This window comes from Oculina patagonica, chromosome 2 (genome assembly GCF_052425735.1).
Source record: "Oculina patagonica isolate OP01 chromosome 2, crgOcupat, whole genome shotgun sequence".
NCBI classification, from domain to species: Eukaryota; Metazoa; Cnidaria; class Anthozoa; order Scleractinia; family Oculinidae; genus Oculina; species Oculina patagonica.
The window spans coordinates 29,487,844-29,512,881 of record NC_135759.1 but is presented as its reverse complement, the minus strand read 5'-3'; the positions used below and the strand labels follow the sequence as shown (position 1 = coordinate 29,512,881).

At 37.5% G+C, this 25,038-nt stretch overlaps 1 protein-coding gene across 3 annotated transcripts; it reads left to right on the top strand.

Annotated features, from left to right (window-relative positions):
* Positions 1-310: 310 nt before the first annotated feature.
* LOC144644004 (gamma-aminobutyric acid receptor subunit beta-3-like) lies at positions 311-20,860 on the top strand. 3 transcript variants are annotated; one of them, XM_078503404.1, is made up of 12 exons: positions 311-380; positions 1,612-1,730; positions 11,162-11,283; positions 12,199-12,267; positions 12,560-12,646; positions 13,932-14,077; positions 14,689-14,756; positions 15,651-15,871; positions 16,517-16,599; positions 17,092-17,229; positions 17,941-18,353; positions 19,539-20,860. In XM_078503404.1, the coding sequence occupies exons 3-12, from the start codon at positions 11,210-11,212 to the stop codon at positions 19,911-19,913; spliced, it is 1,674 nt and encodes a 557-aa protein (XP_078359530.1). In that variant the 5' UTR covers positions 311-380; positions 1,612-1,730; positions 11,162-11,209; the 3' UTR covers positions 19,914-20,860. The 3 variants fall into 3 exon arrangements, with proteins under 3 accessions (XP_078359530.1, XP_078359529.1, XP_078359532.1); XM_078503403.1 differs by lacking the exons at positions 311-380; positions 1,612-1,730 and adding an exon at positions 6,353-6,486; XM_078503406.1 differs by lacking the exons at positions 311-380; positions 1,612-1,730 and adding an exon at positions 8,884-9,073.
* The last annotated feature ends 4,178 nt before the right edge of the window (positions 20,861-25,038 follow it).

The window sequence follows — 25,038 nt, the reverse complement described above, 5'->3', positions numbered from 1 at the left end:
GCCCACGAAAAGCGCCATCGTTGGTCCAGTTTTGACTTCAGTGTTCGCCTCTTAATGAAAGGCACAGCTGGATAAAATCGAAATGTTTGTTTGTTTATTCTTAAAGGTAGCCAGTTCCATTGTTATTCTAATTTTCTTTAGGCGAATTTGTATTCTTCAGTAGGTGAAGGTCAAAAAAGAATGAAACAAAGGCATAATTATAAGTTGTTTATATAAAAACTGTTTTCTTGTTATCTTTTTCTGTCAGTATATTGGTTATAAATTATTTGTGCTGCCCATGATGTCAACGAAATTTCACGTTTTCTATTTTTTTTAGAAGGGCTATCAAGAAAATCGATCAGTTTAAAACTCCATCAGCACAGAAGAAATTCAAATATCAGGTAAAATAATGTAATAATATTAATGTTTCTAACACGATCCGTGGCTTTTACTCTGAAGTTAATACACTGATTATTTCTACATTATCTTACATTCAAGAGTTTACGGATTAGAGCTTTCCATAATCAAGGAAATTGAATGGCACATACCCAAATCGAATGAATTATAGAAAACTAGCATATCAAGGTCTAGCAAGCCAAATTGCTTAGTAAGTAGAAATTTTGAGGTTGTTTTAGTTAACCAAAGCAAAAGTGAATGTCTGTTGTTTTTCTCAAAACCATGCACTAAATAAAAATAACTCAGTTATGAAACTTGAACTCGATCATTTCGTAATACATCAAAAGTTTAAATTGTTTTTATTCATTATTTTATAATTATATGCTTCGTTCCTTCCTTCCTTCCTTCGTTCATTCATTTATTCAAGGCGATTCGTGCCAATGTACAAAAAAAGTATCAGCTGTAGACAGGCATTATGTGATCGATAAAGTTATCAATGGCTAAACTTTCGAGCACTGCGGCCTTATAATACCTAATAATCCCATCAGTAGTGCCATCACTTGGTGCTCTTGAGAAAAAAATATTCAAAAAAAAAAAAAAAAAAACAGGTCGTCCAACAGTGAACTGTACTACTATGACGAAAATGAAAATTACATCATTCATTTTTTTTTTAAATTTTCATTGTTGTAATTTTGTGTTGATTGGCACTGACTAGTTTAACATTGTATGCTGAATAATAAACAATACCGATATTGTGTAAACATCACGGCCCCCCTTTGAATTGTCACACTGACTTTCCCTTTCTCTGTCTTTCCTCGTAGCTTGTTACATGATGTAAACTTTAATGAGGTACACAGAAAACTGAAACTAATTTCAACATATACAGCATACATAATAAGTCCTACAGAGCAGTTAGTCAATGGTACTGTGGGCTCATTCACCGGCGTATAGCAACTGTTTCAGATGAGGTCTGCTTGCGTTTGGTTTAAACTCTAAACCCAGAGAACTTGATCAATCTGTTTTTAATAGTCCACCTAACCAACCTCGTGCTACGAAAACAATTCCCACTGATTTTTATAATGAAAAAGCAGGTTTTCATTCAGTAAAGGTAGCTAGGTGATGCCGCGTAATATTGTTTTGACAGATTACTTTCGAATTTGAAGTTCTGACTCAGCATGTAGCTGATAGAGTTTAACCATCAAACATGTCTTGAATTCTTTGTTCTTTGTCAACAAGGGTTCCCTCCCCGGAGAGCTAAACCTGCTTTGTTCAATTCACCGACTTTATTCGGAGAAGTTCAACCCACTTTGTTGTTCATCTGCCAGCCAGGGATTAAGCGTACAACCAACACCAAGGTAATGCAAATACTGTAATTATTTCATCATGACGAGCTTCTTAAAATTAGCTGTCACTGAATAGCAAAGAAAGCTTAATCCTGGTAGCAAACAAAAGGAAGGTTCACGTTTTTCTTTCATGCACCTACACAAGCACATCGATCAACTATATTGAGATTATTTAGATCCCAGTTAAACAGGGATAGCATTAAGAAGTCACGACTTGAGATGTCGTCTTTGCCATTTCTTTGTATGCGCAACATTCAAGGCCAGACGCATAAGCTGCCCTTTATATCGTTTTGTTTTTCATTTTGAATGCAAATTTAGGCGCAGTGGGCTTCTGAGGTAAGCGGTTTACTCAAAGAAAACGAGACTTTTAAACATGATAGTAGTTTTGTGCAGTCTGGAGAAAATAACAATTTTCCAGTGTGGCTTAGGTGTATGGGGTAACTTTCTTCGAAGAACTGCAGGCTAACTTTTCTGTTAGTTGCCGTGAGAAAATGTTCGTAGATGTTCGTTTGGCTCTGTGAAATCCTGCACAGTTGCTACTAGCCAAGCACTCGTCGAAAGCCGGTAAGAAGGCTATGATTGAAATAAGTATACGATTTTAGTAGAAGTACCTTTGTTAGCTAGGAGAGTTATTAATTAAAACTTAAAAAATATCGCGCCATCAAGTTTAACACAGGAAATACTCGGGTTAGATCTCGGCTTTATTCAAAATTAAGATAGCAAAAGCAAAATAACTAAGTTCTATATAATATCGAAGCACCCATAATAGCTGTTTTTGAAAAGCTACCAAAGTCATCTTTTAACTAAAGTAAGAGATGATCATGAAATCAAAATCAATTCACCGGACTTTGCTCTGTCAAAAAGTACAGTTTAATTTCATTTATCCTCTCCGCGCAGAGGCAACTGATAATAATCTTTAATGTAAAAAGATCAGCTTTCTCAAACTCATCATTATTATAATTCCCATGATACAGCATCGATTTTTGTGAATATTTTGAATTGCTACCTTTAATTGTTTTGACAGAAGAACGCTATATTATCTTAACTTTTGCGACAAATTTGAGAAGATTGATAGGTTTTTGTTATGGTTGTCGTCATACAAAGTTTATTTCGATGGAAACTTCGCAAGTGTTAAAAACATTATAGACCAACCGCTGTTGCAGTTTTATACACTTAAATGTTTATAATGCAGTTGCCCCGCTGTTTACCTCTAAAAGTTTCCAAACAAAATCGGAGTCCAGTGGATTTGCAAAATGCGGACACGAAAACTAGTAAGTTCAGGTTGCGAATTGACCCAACATTAGTCTGTTAACATTCGATGTTTTCCTGTTTTAGTTACAGTCTGGCCAGACAATTCAGCATGCTTAATAATTAAGCGAATTTTTAAGCGGTTAATTTTGTTCGATTCCTTTTTACTTTTCATCAAAAGTTGCATTCCTTACGCGTTTAATAAACTGGAGTTTGTTCAGCTTCACGACTGTCAATATAGCATTTTTAACGGTTGATGACTTAGGTACGACATTTTGTACAATACATATTATTTGGAAAAAGAACAACGAACAAAATAACGAAAAGAGCTAGCCTCAACCTCAAATGACTTCCTAACAAAGATACACTGAATAACTGCATGCAGCAGGCAGTATCTTCTTTTATCTTGGCAGTAAGAAGACAAAAAGATTGCACAGACATCGAAGAGAGTAAATATTGTCCTTCAGTCTCAATTAGCTAATCGTTGTAAACAATGCAAAGAACACATCTCATTGAACTCTTTGTTGTTTACAATTTTCATTAGTGCACTCAGTGGGGGGTGTGAACACTTGACTTCTGAAACAACTTCAACAAAAGGCAAAGAGCAATATCAACACATTTCTTCCTTGCACTCCTATATCACTAACTTTGATTTTTTTCCTGAATGAAGTAGGCTTAATTTTTTTTTCAAAAATTAAAAGTATGTAATAAAAAAATCATTGTATTATTTTGCACGAATTAATCTATTAAGCTTCGATTTAAACTGAAGACGACACTCAGAAAGTTCGTCAAAACAATCGTACCACTGTTGTTTTGTATTCCTAATGAATTGACCGTATTCTTTTGTCTTGGACTAGGTAACTGGATTTGTTTTGACACATTTAATTTATAGACAGGCGTTCTACACCATGGAGCGATCAATTATTCACTCTCGAAAATTGCCATTACTTTATTATCCATTGTAAAATAGCATTGTTCAGCACACATTCACAGACTGCTTACGAAATTATAAGTGCTGTTCCGACCGGACTTCATTCATCACTCTTCAACTCTTTGTCTTCACTTGTACTGTACTGCATGTCTAATGGTAAGAAGATAATACCACTGCTTCAAGTATAACAATATCCACTTAACCCTTTATTAAACTCTGTTCGTTATTTTACTCCGAAAATTATATTGCTCAGTTTTTGACGTCGAAGGTCTTATTTTAGTTTTTAAAAATACTAGCGGTATTCAAGGCGTTGAAAACAATACGAAAACTAGAAAATAATAACGCTGCTTTCTTTTGTTGATTACATTCAATTTTGTATTATCAGCTCAACTGATCTAGAATTTAATCTAATACTTGACCTATGCACACAATTACAATAGACACGAAGTTCTAACATTACTAACATTGTGACGGAAGAATAAACGTTGACAGCAGTTTATATTCTTGGAAACGTCGAGGCTAAATTGGCAAACTGAGAAAAAAAAATTTCATATAATATAACATATAATTTTAATCGCTCGAAAACGTAAATTGCTCATAGTCTAGAGACATTTCAAATTTTATCTTCATTTTCTTTTTTTAAAAAAAAAACAACCCAGAATGTCGTACGATACAGAAAATAAAAGTCGCTAACTTTTTTGCGTATTTTAAATGTGCGAATAAATGTTTAAAGCTTAAAATACACTCAAGAAAATGAGTTGCCTACTAACAATGAGCTACAAACATTGGTGTAATTTTACTTTGAGTATCAAATACCTACGACTTTATTATTATGATAACACAATGTCTCACAGCTAGTATTTTTTTTTTCGATTCGCATGTTTTCCTTCAGGATATTTACCTCCTGTGGGCTTATGTCACTTTATTACTGTTATGTGTTCTTACCTGTTAACTTAACTTAAAAGGATTCTGTATGGCTGAATATCACGGAGACAGACTCGTGTCAACGAGTTTAATTAGTCACAACAACCTGGAACAAGCTAGTTAGACCGAACGACAGAACACCATATACAAATCATTGAAACATTCGCGTTAAAGAAAGATACATAAACGTGATTCAGAATAAATTCATTAACACTCTGAGAGCCACTTACCTTTCAACAAAACTTAATAAAATATGATCAACAAATCAGTTCTCTTTACAATATCAGTGTAAAGCCGGACAGGCGACCAGAATAAATAGTGTCCTTAACTACGGGACACTTCAGTCTTGATGGACGACCGAATTCTCACCAAATACGTTGAAAGAAATAAAAGAGAATCTTCGAGGAGAATTTACATATTTCGACCTTAAGACTGAAACAACAGTCTGTGGAAGTAGCATCAAAGTAGAATAGAATTTATGAGAAGAAAATGAAAAATATGAGAAGCCAACAGTGACTTTTTCTCTCAATAAACTGTTCAATGGGTCGTTATTTCCAAGGATTTCTCGATTATGTTTTTTGAGAGAAAACTGACTATTGCTTTTCAAATCAAGTGATCGGTATTTAAGAAACCGAGCTTAGAAGGACCGTTTTATCTTAGTAAGGAGATATGTTTTATTTGAACTCTCTATTGATGCAAATTACTTCAATCGAATGTGATGACAAAGAGCTTTGCTTGCCAAGTTAATGAAGCTTGTGGCGTATATGACCCAGGAATACCTGTTGTTGTTATTGAAGTTTTAAAGCAACTGAACACTCTTTTTTGCCGTTTAAAGTCTTTCATTACAGCTTGACATTTGTGAGAATCGTCTCGGTTTACCTTTTCAGCAGTTTTTTCCAAACGCAATTTTGATCATAACTTAGCTTTGCGGTGTCTTTGAAAATATTATCGCCATTCTTTAAAACAATACTTGCGTCGCGTTTCAAAAGAAAAACCATACTCTTAAATATGACATAATTGCAATTCGTGCCTTAAGCCAAATTGCAACAGGAAAAGTTTAAACCTATTATAGGTTTATTTTAACTTTGTTAAGAAAACTTCAGTTGTAAATTCTACAAGCGTGGCGCGTGACTTTATTTCTCGATTTATTGAAAGCACTAATCGGTTGCCTTAATTCCAGACATATCAGAAACTGACATGGTCATTAATATTACACTCGTTCGATGAACAATTGTTGAAACTACGGAAATGATATTTCACGGTTCAAATGTTTTCGAGAAAGCACTATATTTAATCAACATATACTGTTATCTTTGCCCTGTATCTCTGTGAACTCCATTTTTTAAGTAAAGGGATAATTATTTTTCACCTTTCTAAACCTATGGTATTTAACGATCCACAAAGGATCAGATTTGAAATCATTGTAACTTCGTGTTAATCTTTCGTTTTTCAGACGATTTAATCAAATCACTCTCCCCTGTAATTAAGTATAATCTAATTAAACACATATAAACACAAATTTTATAACTTAATTTCGGAACAATTTGCCGAAGGCCAAAAAATGTAGTTTCTATCTATGCTGTATCTGAAAGGTCAAAGACACGCGAAAGAAACGTGGAATTTACACCGAACGTATTTTCCAAAAGCGTTTTGCTCTCTTTAGTGGTAAGTCAATCACATTTCTTTAATTTGGTTTCCTAAAATTGCAGTCTACGTTTTGAGATATAAACAGAATTTGGGCGAGTTTTCATTGCTTGTGGTGTACAAGGCCGTTGGCGATTTTCGCAAACTTGACAACGAGAATCCATAAATCATAGCAAGCTATCACTCCGCGTAAATAGGCAGAAAAGATTTTCTTTTCATGCATTTTGCCAGCCAGTTTGAATTCGGACACAGATAAAAGAAATAGTCTTTAACCTTGAATATTTACCATGCTAAGATCATAATATATTCTATGGCATTTGCATAGAAGAAATCACTTTAAATTTTTTGTTTCGTGTGGCATCCTACTAAGAAACGTATATTATAAATATCTACCCCAACATAGGTGCAATCGCTAAAAGGCTATGGTTCTTAATCAGTAACGTTTTCATGAGTTGAAGCTCTTTACTCATATCTTCTTTTGGAAGGGTTTCGGAAAGAAACTTAGGTTAAGGTGTTGAAGCCACAGAAACCAACAAAATGAGACTTTGATTGACATCAATTTGCTAACGAACCTTTCTTCTTCAACAGAGTAATATAAATATTAAAAACGCTGAGACAGGATGTAGGCACTGAGCTTTGAATGAAACAGCAGATGTAAAATGATAGTTTCAGCGAAAACTGCGTTTATAACATTTCTAATTAACATTTAAAACTTGGTCTTTAAACTTGCATCATGTGCCAGTTGGTTGACCTCCTGAAGCATTCCAGATTGAATCAAAGCAAGCTTTTAAAATCCGGTTTTCTACTAAGAAATGCCAACTTAATTGGCCCTAGAAACGGATTTGCTCGCCGCAAGAGAAGATTACAGCTGACATTTCATTGCATGACTTAATTTTTTGAACCAATTACCCACGGAAATGATCATAGTTCATGTAATTTAATAATAATGCGAAAACCACGTACTAAAAGACAATAAATTGTAATTCTTGGGGCCGTATGCAAACACTTCAACTACAAAACATTGAACCTTGCCTTTCTTCATAACTGTTATACAGTTGTAATTCACTGACGCGGTCAGCTTGATATACGTATCTCACTGTTTTCAGGTTCTGAGTATCTTATTGGCTGAGATGCACCTGAAGGTATTCACGCTTTTAGAATCGGCAAATTTGATCAGTGTCCAAGCTACTTTTTTATGAAAACTATGACCTTTCCCAATAAATGATGCATTACAGTTAGGAGGCCATTAAATAGATATCATCTTTGTAAGAAATGATTATCAGGGGTTAGGGGTACGTCATAAGAGAGCAGTTTCCTAAAAGGTTTCATTTTAATTCTATTGACGTCAGTGTCCGTTTATAAATTTTGATAGAGTTTGTTTGTTTGTCCACTTGCCCCATGACTGTGAGTCCTCGTCCCAAGAGCCCCTCGTTTTTTAGAGAGCCCCGCTGACCGAGAGAAATGAAGACACTCGAGACGAGACGGGTGTGTGGGCTGATTTAGCATTTGTGTAAACAATTAAGTTCCGGCTTTAATCTGGCTAGACTGTCTTGCTCAAGTCGATAGTGAAAAATAAACACTTCTTTTGAAGACCACTTGACATGACTTAAGTTTACATTTACATTCATCATTTATAAACCAAGACTGCAACAGCAAGACAAAATAAAAAATTTTATTCGCTTTTCTTTTCCGACGCCGTTATTTTTCGGTTAGGTCCATTGTCCGTCAAAAAATCATAAAACCAACGGAAAACAAAAAAAAAGATGTTACTTGTAATTGAAACACTTTGATTGTGACAGCTAACTATCTCGGCAATAATTCTGCAAAAAGAATTTTTCTAGTGGAATATTAACTGTGTTTTGGTAAGAGAAACAGCTGTCGTTTTGAAGTACGTACCCACTGGCAGAAGATACATACATACCCGGCTACATAGTAGTTGCTGCAGTGCCATGTGGCGGTTGTATTTTGGGACGTAGGATGGTTCACTATGGCGGTCGTTTTGATTTCTGTCTTTGCCGACTGAGTTGAGCTGAAGGAAGCAATCAGTGAAAGACATTCGTTTATAAAAGCAATTAGTGTTTGATTGTTCTTCTTATCTAGAAGGGATGTGTTGTTTGCGGCTGATGTCTATTGTAGGAGTTGCCTTTGAGTGCAGATTATTTGATAATTTTTTCTAGTTCTACAGCGTGCTTTTATTTAAAGTTGATAGCAACCAGCATTGTGTATGATGCTATGTGAACTCTATGTTGCGACTCTCTCGAAGACATTTGCAATTCTCTCAGACCATGTAAAGACAGATCGTCAAAGCTAAGATAACGGTGCGTTTCTGAGTGATGGTTTTCGCGATAAGGCAGGTCATCATTTTGAAAATCGGCGTTCTCAAAACGATTGTTCCCGCGATATGGTGTATCGTAAACCAATGACAAAGCGAAAAGCGTGCTTGCCACTGAGGCGGGGGAAAGAGAATTTCGAAAGACATGTTATGCCAAGTGGTCAGAGTGGTGCAACGCTAGTTATGTTCTTTCGGTAATAGTGCTTGGCGCTATAAGTTTTGAGTTTTCTTCTTGATTGCCCTGTGCCAGTCTTTATAGTGACCTACAAGAAGTGGGTAAGTAAATCTTTCATGTTAGCGTGTGCAGGCTTATCCGTGATCATGTTGTTTGAAAGAGATTCTGTAGGTATTCATGCTGGCGTCTGATCAATTAAAACGTTCAAAGAACCGTCAAAATATCACTCTTTTATGGAAATAAGGATTATATATACTTTTATTTTTGTTCAAGTTAAATGGTTATTCGACGATATCGCGTAAACGGAAAGATGAACGATGCTAGGAGGGTGAAAGTTTGAATTGAACTTTGTTGTCCAAGGGTGCCTTGGAGCGTCGTTCGTAATCAGAGGAACGTGAGATAATTTAGAAATATACAAAGAGCAATAATAACTGTATAAACAAATAAACCATAAAACGTACGTGAATTCGTTCGTTCGTTCGTGAGAAGTGACTCTTGTTTTCAGATAGTTTCTCAAGGCTTCGTAAGTAGGTTAAGAATTGCTCATATCAAAACGCAATGTCCTGGTGGGCCACCGTGATGAGGCCAATGAGTGACACGTGTGTATCCTCTGGAAGGTGGACAACCTTTAATAGCCAAATCGGACAGTGGAGTTGTTCACAGTCTTTAAAGGCGGACAACCCTAACCCAGTTTGAGCGGTTGACAAAGTAGTGAATAAAAATCTTACTGTGCTAAAAAGCATATTTTTATTAGCAATTATCAATATGCCATTGTCAATTGGCGATGACAAATAAGGCTTTCTAACAAAACAACAACAAAACGAATAATTAACGAAATCGAATGAAGAAATTTCTGCCAAAGACCATTTGACTGTTTCAGTACACTAGATTGTTGACAATTCTGCGAGTTTCTTTATCTAGTTTATCGACTCTTAAAAGTATTTTCCTTTTTACCATATTTAACCAGAACGGCTCAAGCTGGAAAAGTAGCACTTTTCTTATTCGTTCTTTTCGGACTTCTTTTATTTCTCATTTTGTCGTCCTCTAATAGGAATACTTGCTTGAAAAAATCACTAATGAAAGTTACGGAAAGTCAAAAAAATCTGCATTGTTGTGCCTGGGGGCGTTATGACCTTTACACACGTACCTCATTGGCACAATTTCAACATATTATCCATTTCGCTAATTAAGGCTTATTTTGAGTCAATTGCCGGCTCATTTCTGCAATCTTATCCGAGAATTATCTTAAATGGAAGACGTGATACTTGAAACTCAATCTCGCCGGTTACCAGAACCTGCGTTCCCCTTGACCAGCGGTTGGGAAACTCAACGGCTCTGGGTCCGGCTCTGGACTAATCCAAAACCGATTTCCTAGTTCCGGTTTGATTGTGCGCGTACACCTGAGATTGTGGTGAAACGAACAAGTTTTCAACAGTCAATCGGATTCGGCCTTCTGATCTGAGGCCCCGATCCCTGGCGCAGACCAGAAGGATCGCGGCCTCTGGGGACGAGATTGCGTGAAACTCAGTGCGTAACAGGAAGTCGCAAATGCGCGCAAAAAAAAAAAAAAAAAAAAAATGGCACACTTATGCACAAAAGGGGCGTTACTTATTCTCAATTGTTTTATCGGTGTTCTAGCCATGCGTAAAATATAACAACAAATAAACATATTTCTTATTCAAAACTGAAACCACCGCACCCTTTCGCCAACGATTTGTAGCCTTGTGCGAAAAATAACATGCGTAAAACAAGACAATGCCACTCCGTGTCAACAAAACAGCTGTTTTGAAACTGCACTACGCCTTGTAACATATATATTTATCAAATAGTGTAGCAGCTCCGTAAGCTTGTAATTCTACTGGTCATCTAGTGTAGCAGTTGCTATCGTTTTGATCGAGGGCTTGGTTGTTTGTTCTATTGTTCTTACGAAGGGAAGCAAGCCATTCGTGCAAGACCTTGCGGGAGAGACGACCCATGCTTATTCACTACAAGTATTCGGAGACCATGAAATTTTCTCGTCGTTTTAGAGTTTTTGTATTTCCTCTTTTCAGATTATTTTCTCAATTCCTTTTACCTGTATGCCTAGTTATGTTTTGATATTGTGAAGAGAAAGTGTTATACAGTTATGAAGTGCTAATGACGGCCTTTAGTTATAACCTCGGTGTTTATTTCGTTCGTTTTCTACTTAGCCGCCGTTGTGACATTGGAAGCAAATCATTACACTACAACGTTCAAACATGTGGTGCAGCCAGCAAGTCATTGTTTTAGTTCTTTGCCAGATCCACTTGTGGAACTCTATGTCGGAAAGCAGGTAAATGCACAAGTTGTGACCATTTTCACAAACCATCACTTCAAAAACCTATTTCACAGGGTCATGTTAGATTGAGGAAAAAATGTTTAGTGGTATTGACAACAAGCAAATATTTTTCAAAATGAAAGTCCTATTTTACTCTGTAACGTATGCATGTATTGTTGTAATGTACCCTTAAAGTAATAGTCCATCCCTTTATCCTCCCAGTGTTATTTTCTACAGATTCATGGCCTTGTACTGATTTCAAAATTTGTTTATTTAAAGTTTTTTTTGTGTTTTAGAATTTCAACTCGCCCAATTATTTGAAAAACTGGTATTTTTTCTCTTTCGTTCAGTGCACTTGTTCAAAGCCTTTGTTTTGCTTGTTTTGACAATTAACAGCACACCAACACCTCGAGTTGATACAGCAACCGGAAACGACAATGCATACGAAAAATGAACCTTTTCGGAAGGATTCACTTCTTTTAAGGGCACTACTTGCATGCTACTACAAGGAAACAAACTGACTGACTATATATTCCGGACTACCAAATATCAATAAAGTACTGTGAAGTTAACAGTGGGAATATGAAAACCGTGAACAATTTTATTTAATATAGTTTGAAAGAGAAAGTAGAGAAAAAAGTCAGTGACAAATAATTCAAAAAGTAACCAATTGTTTCTATCACTATCCATGTGGTTATTTTTTCTGCAGTTTGAGCTATCATCCGATGGTTTTCTGCAAAAATTTGCAAGCATATCCAAGATAAATTAAATTAAAGTGTTTACGGTTTCCTAGTTCACACTGTGAGTTGCCAAAACTTGTCAACTTAGTTTTTGTTTTCTTACTTTGTTTTCTTACTTCTTTGGCTTCGGCGGACATAACAAATCATAATTTTATCTTGAGTAAACTGACGCTTGTTTTATTGTCTTCAGGTCATTAGCGGATAACAGGAACATGAATAAAACTGATCCCAGCAAACCTGATGTCAATTTTTTGAATAAGTAAGACTAATACTAAATAAAAATCATCAATACATTCAGCTAAGCCTTTACGCTTCCAAGGGATAACTGCAGTAATAAATTCACGATCCACATGGGATAATATTCTCCTCTCCTCCTCCATCGTCATCGTCATCATCATCATTATCATCATCATCGACGTCGACGACGATGACAACAACAACAATAACAACAACAACAACCACAGTCAACAGCTACATGAAAACACGAAGTTTTCCTCACCAGATCGCATCAGTGCTTTTAAAAGTGACATTTTATTCCATTCTTCTTCCAGGAAGACTGTGCGAAGTATTCACCCACATTCTAACCTGACTCGTATGATTCTTGGCAACGTGTCTGTGGCAGATGCTGTAGAAATCCCGTATGTGAAAATCCTTTTTTCATTTATTCATCGCTAGCTACAATAACAAATCCAGCGCCCAACTTAGCTCGCAAGTTTGTTTGCTCGAAAAGAAATCAGGGCAGGAAGAGCTAGAACATTAACATATGTAAATAAGCAAACATCAGAGAAAATTCCACTCCCATTTTTGGCAACACAATGCAAGCGCATGTTAATCGGGGCGTGCGCAAGGCGAAACGGGCAAAAAGTGGCAAAGGAGGCATCCGACTAACGGCCTACTGTATTTCTTTCTTTATATTTTCTTCATCTCTTCGTAAGTGTGGGTCTCTGATGATTTAATTTCACTCCCAAACATGCCAGTGCCTGCAAAAAGTTTATATAAACACCAAGAGGTTTAATACGGATTTTAGTACACAGCCGCGTGTCTATACTTAGGGGGCTTTCCATAAGTCAGAACTGGCCGGCCGGTCCGGTGGTTTTGAATGTAAGGGCCCCCTTTCCCAAAAAATTTCCCCCCAAATCCACCACAACAATGTATAATATCTATGCACTGACTGATTTGACAGGACAAATCTGACTAACGAAGGAATTATTTTCTCGAATATACCGGTCTGACCGGCCAGTTCTGACAAATGGAAAGCGCCCAAAATATCTATATTGATCATTGCTGTTGATAAGGATTGAGAAAAGCTGTTCTGACAAGGCTTGGGAAGCGTTCCAAGGCTTACAAGATCAGGTTTCACGTTACACATTTCCAGTTACAGTCAACTCTCTCTAAGACGGACACCGTCGGGACCGGCCCCAACTGTCCGTCTTTGGGTGTCCGCCTTATAGAGAGTCGAGGTAACGTGACACCAGAATTTGAGACGAAGCTAACGGCTATGCACGAAACACGTCTGTTTTAGTCACTTACGTTGACCTATAAGTGGAAAATAAATAGAGTCATTTGTTTGTAAAAAAACGGTGAACTGTAAGTAGAAAACTAAATCTACAAGTTAAGCAGAGAGAGCGTTTTAGCGGTTGTTTTGGTAGGTATTCTAAGGCGCTGACCTCTATGCTATTGTCGATAAGTTTGAAGTATATTACGAAAAAAACTTTAGTGCCTGTCCGTTGGCGGTTTGAAAGTGTCCGTTGTCCGTCTTAGAGAGGTGTCCGTCTTACAGAGAGTTTTCTTACAGTAAAATGACTGAAAAACGGCAGGGACCATAACCAGGTGTCCGTCTTATGGAGGTGTCCGTCTTATAGAGGTGTCCGTTAAGAGAGAGTTGACTGTATTCAAACTTTAATTTTTCTTACTTCTTACCAGGCATGAGGAGACTTCGTCTAATGAATCAGACGAACCAGTCCTTAACAATATTTATAAGAATGACACCTTGGCCGGGAAGGACATGTCAAGACTCTTAGATGCAGTGTTCAAAACTTACGACAAGCGAATTAGGCCTTTTTACGACGGTAGGTACAAGACTGAATTTCCTCGAGCAGGCCTTCGCAGGCTTACAATTTTGATAATTTATTATAAATTTCTAATTTATTTAAAGGCCCACCTTCAACCAGACTGATATGCTTAGCGACCGTTTGTTTTTGTTTTGAAAAACTTGCTCTTGTCCCAAAACAATCCAAACTGGAAAACAACTCATAAAAATCGATGGTAAAACATTACAATCACTAAACGTGTTAACTACTGACTTAGCTAAAAATAAAGGATGGAAGAAAATTGCAACAACTGAACTCGCTCTCACATAAAATGGCGGGGTACAATTTTCATATATCAGTGCGTGAATTGTTCCTTGGCGTGCAAGAATGTGAGCCTTTAACATAGTGTTGCCACGATAGATCTTATGACGATATGATCCAAAAGAAGAAAAGAGATTGATCTAACCTCTCGTCAGATTCCTATTGCCATAGTGCAAAAAGAAGGAACCGAGAGAAAGTTTAAAAATGTTAAGTGAAGTGTTGAAGTAAATTATTTCGCAATTTACAACAAAATCAAAATCACACGATTTTAGCCGATACGATCTCAAAGGACAAAGATAAGGTTACGAAACTATTGCTCTTTGTTCTAGTTAAAACGCTCGATGTCGCAATGGACTTACTTATCCTGTCATTTGGAGAGCTGAGTGAGACCAATATGGTAAGAATGGACGTAAACCGTTGTGGTAAAATTCGTCAAAAGGTTTTATGTTCGCCGTTGGTATAAACCTGTCTTAATCTACATCACATCGTCTTAAGTCATTACCTCGCTGACGTTTTTCTACTTTCATCAATTAATTACAATTATTTCGGTTTGAGAGCAAGCCTGTGCAACGCAAAAATGGCTCGATTTAACAGACATCTTCATATATTTTCACGTGCTGCGTTTCGTCGCTGAAAGGCGGGAAACAGGGAGTGCAAGGCCTGATTGTTAGCACAGTTTTCCGAGTGCAACATTCCCACAACACAACGCACACCGCGCGCGCTCCAGCCAAGGAGGTACTGCTGGGTACGAAGCATACACACGTGTAACATTCCTAAATGAGCACCAATGTCATTCTGTTGAGTAGGTGATTAAAAAAAATGAAATAAGAAAGTCCCTCACCAATTGACTGACGGGTTGTTTCACAAATATGTTTTTGGAATGCACTAGAATTGTAAACCTACAACAAGAAATTCGACAAGAATGATATTTATTATAAACGAAAAATGTTGAAGGTTACGTTATAAACCCCTGTAAAAGTGTTTTACACTGCAGTAATAAATTCACGATCCACATGGGATAATTCTACTCCTCCTCCTCCTCCTCCTCCTTCTCCTCCTCCTCCTCCTCCTCCTCCTCCTCCTCCTCCTCCTCCTCCTCCTCCTCCTTCATCGTCATCGTGATCGACATCGTCACCCTCTTTTCGTCATCATCATCATCATCATCATCATCATCATCATCATCATCATCAATATTGATTAGAAGCAGTAAGTGACAGAGTCAGTTAAGCCACTACCCCCTTAATTTGTCCCATGATCCATTGTTAAAAGTTATCTTTTGATCTTTTATTAGGAATTTTCAGTTGACTTATACATGGGCCAGTTCTGGCGAGATCCTCGTCTAGGATTCGGTCTTAACAAAACTATAATACTTAGCGGTGATGCAACAGACAAGCTCTGGGTACCTGACACCTTCATTGTAAACTCAATCGACACGAAAATACATCAGTTGGTAGCGGTTAACAAGAAGGCTTGGGTACATCTGGGCAATGGAACCATCATGTTAGTTTTAAGGTACGTATGAACCGAATGAGACATAATTTGACCGAGTTGTTCGAAAGCCTATTAACACTAACCCAGTATATATTGATCGAGGGTTCAATTTCTCTTGTATAAAAGTGTTTTTGTTGCTTATGTTTTGTGGATTAGTTCTTGTCAAAACTGTAGGACAGAAAAGAAAAAGAGAAAACCTCACTGAAAGGTCAAAAACGGAAATCAAAATTCAAGCTAACGATCCTGGATGCAAACTGGAAACTACAAACTTAAAGCGGACGGTGTATCTCGCGTTACCATCACCATTATTAGGAGATAAGCGTAAACACTGAGGAGTGTTTCAGTCCAACCAGAGCGTTATTCAGGCTAACCGGAGTGATAGTCTGCAAGATATGTCCAGGATTGAACGCAAATGAGATGCACGTTCCTCGTGACAGGCATCACAAAGTGTCCTCATTAATAAAAAAGCACAAAATCTGTCAAATATAAAGTAATGTGGAAATGTCAAATAACACAGTCAAACATGAAGTACTCATGAAACAATACTTGCGTTCAATCCTGGACATGAGTGAAGTCTGCAAGGCAGTCTGCAGTCTACATTTGACAGCCAGCCAGTCTTTTTGAAATGGTAATTTCACGATAACGTTCTATTCTTGCCTGTCACAGATATACTGCTCGAAGTTCTTGTAAAGTGGACCTGAGAGATTACCCTTTAGATGACCAGATTTGTCACCTGGCTTTTGAGAGCTGTAAGTGGCGTTGATTTAATGACATAAAAACCTTTTCCAAATAGTTATTTAAAGACTTCTTCTGTTTTAATTAGTTTTAATTTCTGTCTCAGTTGCATGTATTCCTCTTTAAATACTAGCTAAAAGATGTTTCTATAATGAGACCTCGATCGACCAGTTTGACTGTTTCATTGAAATCTGAGAAGCGGTCATAAATTTTAACCAATAACAAGCAAACGACAGGAAACACCGCAGACAAATTTTATCTGTAGACAAAACGTTTCTCTCACTCATTTTATTTTCTTGAATACCCTTACTGATGACTGCATGAGCAGTCAAAATTGTAACTGACAACTGCCCACTGCTAATAAATGACTAAAACGTTGACAAACGACTGATAAGTAATTTATACCTCTCGAAGCTCATCCACATCCTCTTATGTCACCGTTTGTCTACCGAGATCTTTGCAAGACACTATATAAAAGAACTAATTACCTGATTAATTTTTTCTAGTTTCATTCGAAAACACTGATCTAAATCTGACTTGGAAGCAGGCATTAGGGACTGACATCTACATTTATGACAACGAGATGGCCCAGTTTGATATTTTAACTGCCAGAAGAGCTGGAAAACATCCTGTTTATCATTCTGGTTAGTATGGAATCATCCACTTTGGTTGATCGAGTTACTTAGTCTTCCAATAGTTTTTAAGAATGATTGAATGATAATAAAGCCAATTCCCAAACGGTCAAAAGACACAGTCTGGGGTTGGAAATTTTACACTTTATGTCGATAACATTGCCCACGGCCCTGTCAGAAAACACAAAATTTCGATTAAAATTAAAATTAAGGTTAAAAAGCTGTTGAAATATCACTGAACGTTTTTTGATCTATTTGCTCATCATCAGAACTGTTTTGAGCGTTTTTTGCTCATTCCGCAGGTGTGTCTCAAATAGATCAAAAACGTTCAGTGATATTTTAACAGCTTTTTAACCTCAATTCTTAATTCTCAGTTCTTACCGGCGAAATGTACATACAAAATTTAGAGTTACAGGGCCGGGTTGTTCGAAAGGCGATTAATGCTAACCCAGGATTAAAAGATGATCGAGGTTTTAATATCTCTTGTTTTAAAAGGTTTTTCATAGCTAATGTTTTGTGAAGTTTGAGATTGGTCCATGTCAAAACTGGGGGGACAGAAAATATTAACAGAAAACCTCAGCGAAATGTTATAAAATTGAAATCAAATTTCACGCTAATCCTGGATTAGCTTAATTGTGCTTTGAACAACCGGGCCCAGGAATATAAAAACTCGACATTTTATTTACTAGCGTATGACAAAAAAATTTTCCTCTTGTTCTTCAGAGACATTTTCTGGTCTTACAGCGACAATACGTTTCAGGCGTCGCACAATGTACTACATCTTCCAGATGTACATTCCGTGCATCTGCGTTGTTATTCTGTCATGGGTGAGTTTCTGGATTGACGAGACGGACGGATGTGATCGCGTTGGACTGGGGATAGCCACGGTGCTGACCATTAGTTTCATGCGTGGCTCAGTGAATGACAGCGTGCCTCGCGTGTCTTATCTCAAGTCCGTGGATTACTTTTTATTGGGTTCCTTTGTGTTCGTGTTCATGAGTCTGATTGAATACGTGTTGGTCTTGAAACAGACTAGAAAAGAAAAGAAAAGGAAGAATGAGAAAAACAAAGAAACGATTGCACGTGAAAGGGAGCGCAAGGCTGAGTTAATGTTCTCGGATTCAGAGGACGAAAAGGTAGATTATGTGAATTTTTGTGTAATAAAAAGAGTGTCATATCTCTTTTCTACGCCGATAGTACGAACGAAGCTCGTTCCTTAGCTGGTTGTAAGCCAGCCATTTTAATATATGCTACTTACTAAAGAAGCAACGTCACGGAGAACTGTAAGTGGCGTTGGTTTAAAGGTGCTATGTCAAGGTGATTTCGCAGGTTTTTGGTCTAACTGTTCTGAAATTTGTAGTAGGCAATTCAACTTACCCATGAAAAACCGCATCACCTTTGAACATTTTAAGAAAGACGTAACCTTCATTTGCGGATAGAAATCAAGCTACGGCTATTTTTATTTGAAGACGCGCGGAAACAACTTGAAAAGTTAAGTCTTAATTTTTTAAGCTGCAACCCATTTCCATCGTAGCCATCTGCAGCCAAAGTTGCTTGTTAACAGTTTCAGTGCTCTCGTATAACAATTTTTAATAAAAGTATGAACTTAAGCTGTTCAAAAATCTGGTAAAAATCCGTTACAAAGCCCCTTCAGCTAAAATTATGAGCCATTTATCGCCGAGTTTCTTTTTGCAACAGTTTCTGTAGCATGTCCTACTCCTGCGGTGTAAAACGTCGGATAAAAAAAAAACGACGTTTAGCACCAGAACTCGTTTTCAAACAGTCAGCAGCTCTTGTCAAAATTAATTTTCGAGTGTGATTCTTGTCCTTAAATATTCTGGGTACAATTTATGACCGCACACTAAATCTAGAAGTTTCTTTTAAAACTTTTGTCCGTCAGGGAGAACTGCACTGATTTATAATGGTAATAGACTTCGTGTCGTCCATCGTCTGTATCATCGAGTCATTAACAATCGGACGACCGCGAGCGGGGTCCGATTTGTTATCCGCTTGTACAGCAGACGCACGGTCCTGTTACCAATTTCACTATGACAATTTGAGAACAAACTACCTTTAGTCAAATGGTTTAACGTTTTTATAAGAAAAATAACAGTTACTCAACAATGCACAACAACAGCGCGCGCAAAATGACGCGTACTGTCCAATTACACAGGCATGACGCGTAAACTGTCCTATTTCACTGTCCAATTACAAGCATGACGCGTACACTGTCCAATTAGTGCTCAAATCGGCTGCTGATAACCAATCACGTTCGAGAATTTTGTTATAGTTTTGATTAGAGCGTTTATTTCATTACGCAGGTATCTGTTTCAGTGTCAGTTGGTAGCAAAACATACGACTTTAATAACGGTAAACCAAGAATGGAAAATAACTCGGAAGTCAACTGCAACACTCACAATGGTGGCGGACGTACCGTGAGAATTGTAGATCCCATGCCCAATATGGCAAAGACTAAACGGCCGCCAAGCCGTGCGCAGCTGAAGAAACTCCAACGACGACCTTCTATGATTCAGATGATTAGAAAGACTATTGAAGACGGCGAAGAGGAAATCTGCTACCTGGATAAGTACTCCAGGATCGTCTTTCCTCTTTCTTACACTATCTTTCTGGGGATATACTTTGGCATCTACACTGTACGGTGGGAGAATATTGTAAACAGCGACGTCATGTCATAGTAAATGGCCTTTGGTTTAAGTTAGAAACCGCTGGTCATCCTTGGGTTTAACATACCGACGCAACCTGCAATGTTTTCACAGTGAACTCGTTTACTGTGAATTACCGAGGATATTTATAATCAGTGATAGCTAAGAGAGACACTGAGATATTTCATTGTTGAATTTGGTTATCATATATGGTGAAAGAAACGCTGCTTGTTATAATGATAACAGATTACCTGTTATCATGCAAGTACTTTTAAGTATATCTCAAAGTAAGTATCTCAAACCCAGTTACAGAAAATGTTAGTTGCTGCAAATTTAACATTCGTCTTTTCAATTGGCAAAGCGCATATCTCTTTTTGGTAACTTATTATAAGTTTCCAATTAACCAAGGGATAGGTCTGTATGCGATATAAACAGCTGCTTCACATGGCCAAGAATAAGTTAGAAGAAAAGTATTATATATTCACAAATTTTTAAAGCTTTTTTTTTCTTTTATTGCTTCTTTTTTAATTAATTCGTGCTTTTTTGAAAATTACTGATCTTGGTCATCGTGAAACCACGTTCAAATGATGTGCTTGTAATTATTTTTTATCGTTTTGTTGAGCTCCCAATAATGATATTTAAATTAATCTTTTTTATACTGTCATGTTTAAGAACTTGATATGTTTTGGTGTTGGCTAACAAATTAAACGTACAGCTACCACGACACTATAAAAAGAACGTAAAATGATTGTTGGTCAGATCAGGTGGAAACTTAAACTTGTACGAAAATAGCGTATAAAGATATAAGTGAATAGTTCGCATTTTTACTCTTATAGTTTTCTTTAATTCTAGTAGTTTGACTCAATCCTAGAAGTTCTGTTTAATTCTGAGACCGAGCTACAATAATCTGCAATTTTCTTATTTACGTATTGGTTAGCGTATAGAATACATCTTTCAATAAAGCGCCAACTATTATTTTACTCGCCCCTTGGACATAGGGCTTTCTCAAATCCATAATTCACAGATTTTTATGATTTGATTTCTCTGTTATATGCATCACTGAAATACTCATCGTAGTTTCGAACACCTCGACAAGTACTACATGTGATTACCGGCTTTTGAACTATTTCGATTTTTTAGGGGGAGGGGAAGGGGAGGGAACGTGGCTACGTATTCTAAGAAACGCTTCTGTTCTCTTTGACGTACCTTCTGCATGCTACGTTTAGTACAGCTTAATACAATGATGTCACATCACATATTTACATGCTTTCCCCCGGTCCGAGTTTCACAACTACACTGAGCGGCCCAGAAAAACTACCATCCTGAAATAATCATATGTACAGTCATTGCAACACGGAAGCTGACAGACTTAATCCCTTGAAAACACAGACTATAACACGAACGTGCAATGGTTTTGAAATTCTAGATAGTATACAGTCAACTCTCTCTTAACGGACACCTCTGTAAGACGGACACCGCCATAAGACGGACACCTGGTGATGGTCCCTGCCGTTTTTCAGCCATTTTACTGTAACCAAATTCCCCATAAGACGGACACCTTTCTAAGACGGACAACGGACACTTTGAAATCATCAACGGACACTTGAGAAGTGTTTTTTAATCATGTTTTATAGTGAAATACTTCCAAACTTCCAAAGTTAGTCAGTGCCCTAAGGATACGTGTATACCAAGCTACTAACCACAAACAATGACGCTTAACGGATTACTTCTTGCTACGTATATGTACACTATCGAGGTCATTCTCTACTTACAGTATAACAGTTTGTAGAAGCTCTCAATTTTTGCTTTAAAGGCAAATACGATCCTTTTATTATTTTAGTCTTGTTGCACTTAGCAAAGGTTTGTTGCATTGTGCAAAGGTTTAGCTTTATTCCGTCAGAATTTAAAATACTGGTGTCATGTTACCTCGACTCTCTACAGGCGGACACCTCTTAAGACGGACAGCTGCGGCCGGTCCCGAAGGTGTCCGTCTTAGAGAGAGTTGACTGTAAATTCGAATTCTTTGCAAAGCATTCGAATTTATACTATCTAAAATTCCAAAACCATTGCACGTTCGTGTTATAGTCTGTGTTAAACTCTCTCATTTTTACCCTCGGTTTCTCTCCTTGAAGGAGAGGACTCCAAAGAGAAACAAGTTTAAAGTATTGTGAACATGTGTGAAAATGTTTATAGGTGAGAGATGATCGTGTTTACCATTTATATAGCCTGTTTCAGGCTCTTGGTAGTTGGGGGAAAGCAAATAAAAAGCGGGCGAGCGAGGAAATAGCGTTCCCCCCACTTTTTTCGCTCTCCCCCAACTACCAAGAGCATGGAACAGGCTACCATTTATATAGCATGTACACGTGGGCCACTAAGAAAAAAAAAGCAGGAAAATAACACTATCGAGGCTGAAATTTGCGAAATTTGAGAATAATTTGAGAATAAACCCGAGGCTGAGATTTAAAAAAAAAAAAAAATTTTGTGTGTCGAAAATATTTAAATACAATATAATCTAAGAATATCCACCATAATTTTTTCAGCCTAAATTCGACAGAAAAATAAGAATATTTAGCCTGGGCCGGAAAAACAATATTGTTCTAGAAAAAGAGTGTATTGTTAGTGTTATGTGAGCTATACAACAACACCAAAGAAAGAAACAAAAAATTCTATACCATGAATTTTTTAAAATGAATTTTATTCGTTTTGAAAACTACCCCGTTCCGTTATTATATACATTACTACTCTACATAATTCATTCTTTTACGTTAAGTAATAACAGGATTGCGTGACCAATTCTTTCCAACACAGGAACAATCAACCACAAAATAAATACAGTTATGGTAATGAAGACCGCTGACGAAACAGCATATCCCGCCAAATCAACAAGTCCTCGCATCGCTTCGTTAATTAAACTTCCTCCTTTTACAATAAGTAGAAGAAGCAAATGTAAAATTGCAGCAACAATCTTTTCTATAATGAGAGCTACGCCAAAGCAAATCTCCGAAAACACGCGAGCTGCTAACACGAGCAGAATTCTTAACACCTCGCGAATCATCCCGAACAACACATGGAGTACTGTGTATATTCCTTCTCCCGAGTACCGGAACAAGAGCAGGTAAAAACTGCAGATAAGTTTCAAAATAAGACGTCCTAGCTGACTGGTCAAATTATGGAATGTGAAACGAGCAACAGAAGTGTCAGTTTCTTTCGCTTTCTTTGGCGCCATGTCTGTTCCTTTGTTCGTTTCTGATGTCACGCAAGTTTAAACGTGGGTTGAATATGCTGGTTCCTACTCACGCTCTAGGGTGGATTTGAAGGCAAAGGTTCCTGACCAGTAATTTATCAAAGTACACTGACGAACGTTGCCATCGGCGATATCCATGTGCGAGAATTCATCGCTTCTTCTGGCCGAGTATTCAAAATCCCGCATCCTTTTCAAACGAACCTTGCTTTACATGAACGCTTTGCAAAACCTTAATTTGAATAGCCGCTGTGGCTCCTGTTTTAACTAACCGTCGTTATATTTAGAGCTTTTTCTTGTCTGCTTAGGTTCAGTCCCGGGTTTAGTGACGTTAGCGGCACGAGACACCAGTATATCGACGGAGCGTACCGCGTACCGTCGATAAATGGCAACAAATAGGCTTCGGTCGCGTGACATGAATGTTTATGTTAATTAACGAAATAGACACGCAAGCGCAATCGAGCATAAAATCGTCGGGCAAAGAAATTATATAAGTGGCTCAAATCTTTTTGCCTAATTTTATGTTATTTTTTTAAGGAAAATTATAAGGCAATAGTTTTTTACATGTAAGAAAAACTAGCAGGTTACCTGTCTGCGTGTTGCATATACGCCAACATCAGTATGATCATATGTATGCATATCTGATTCAATGACAACCATATTACTTTAATATAGCATGTTTATAGCTATCTTATCAAAAATGAAATGTCTCGTTTCACCTCTTAGAAAAAAAAAAGGAGATTATCCGCTGAACAACATAGACAACAGCAAACACAACTACAACAACTAAATAACCAAGTAGACTAGCTATGTGACGCAATCGACGAACAACAACCCGACTTCCATTGTCAATAACTTGGAAGGTGATGCCAATTACGACGTTCAAGAAGTCTTCCACGCCACGTAGAATTACTCGTATAAAAGTGATTGTTATTTCTTCGGCAAGTCTGACAATTATTTTTATAAGCCACCGTAAGGACTCGGTGAACAGTCGTGCGATACCGAAGACAATAACGCAAGTCAAATCTTTGAGGATAAATAAAGCAGAAAGGAAAACACCGATAATTACTCTCATCACAGAAAGTTTTCCATTTCTCTGTTCGAAAACCATCACATTCCCATCTGCTGTTTTAGGCTTCATTGTACGTTGTTTGGTGGATACGTAACCGTGCTCCTTCATAAGTCAAATCTATATCATTTCTCCAGTCATAACATGTCGCAGCTCGAAGTTTATTTCGACTCCGTAGTGGCAGTTAACACAACCGTCGATTCGTCGATCGATTCCAGACGGTTCCCATTCAGCTCACATTCCAGTACAAACACAACATATATAACCTGTTAGGTTTAAGCCAAAACGAAGGCAATATTCACACAAAATCGTCCCCCTGTGTTGTACCTCTACTAACTATGGTTGTTCCAAAACAAAATCGAAAGCGGACTTTGGAGCGGAACTTTATGAAATGTTCTGATTGGTAGCATGAGGTACACGACTGCCATACACGTCACGCAACGCCCTTACCTAAAGGACCGCTTCTTTTCGAAATGTTTTCGATGTGTCCACGTTAGACTGTCTACAGCCTCTCTATCTTTCAACGCAAAAAAGCACCCCCTCGCGCCTCCCGTTTTGCGCTGGCGTCCAGTTCTCTCGCCGTTCTTTCACCGCGCTCATTCGATAAAAAAAAATACGAAAAAATAGAGGGCTGCGAACAGTCTATGTCCACGTGTGCCACTGTTACCCCATATCACCACGATGCACGGCTTGCATTAATACATCAACCCCTAGTACTCTAGCCATTAAATTTGGATGAAAGAAGATCACTTTAGCCATCAAATTTGGATGAAAAGAAGACAATTCGTTGTCTAAAGCAGAACTGATAGGTTTTGGTCTCTCCGAAACCGTCGAAACCAAGTGAATCA

Excerpts from the sequence above, each read along its gene's own strand:
- LOC144644004 (XM_078503404.1), top strand. The coding sequence starts at position 11,210 with ATGTGGTGCAGCCAGCAAGTCATTGTTTTAGTTCTTTGCCAGATCCAC. Across the intron at positions 12,268-12,559 it reads GATGTCAATTTTTTGAATAA|GAAGACTGTGCGAAGTATTC; the intron begins GTAAGACTAATA and ends TTCTTCTTCCAG. Across the intron at positions 16,600-17,091 it reads TCACCTGGCTTTTGAGAGCT|TTTCATTCGAAAACACTGAT; the intron begins GTAAGTGGCGTT and ends AATTTTTTCTAG.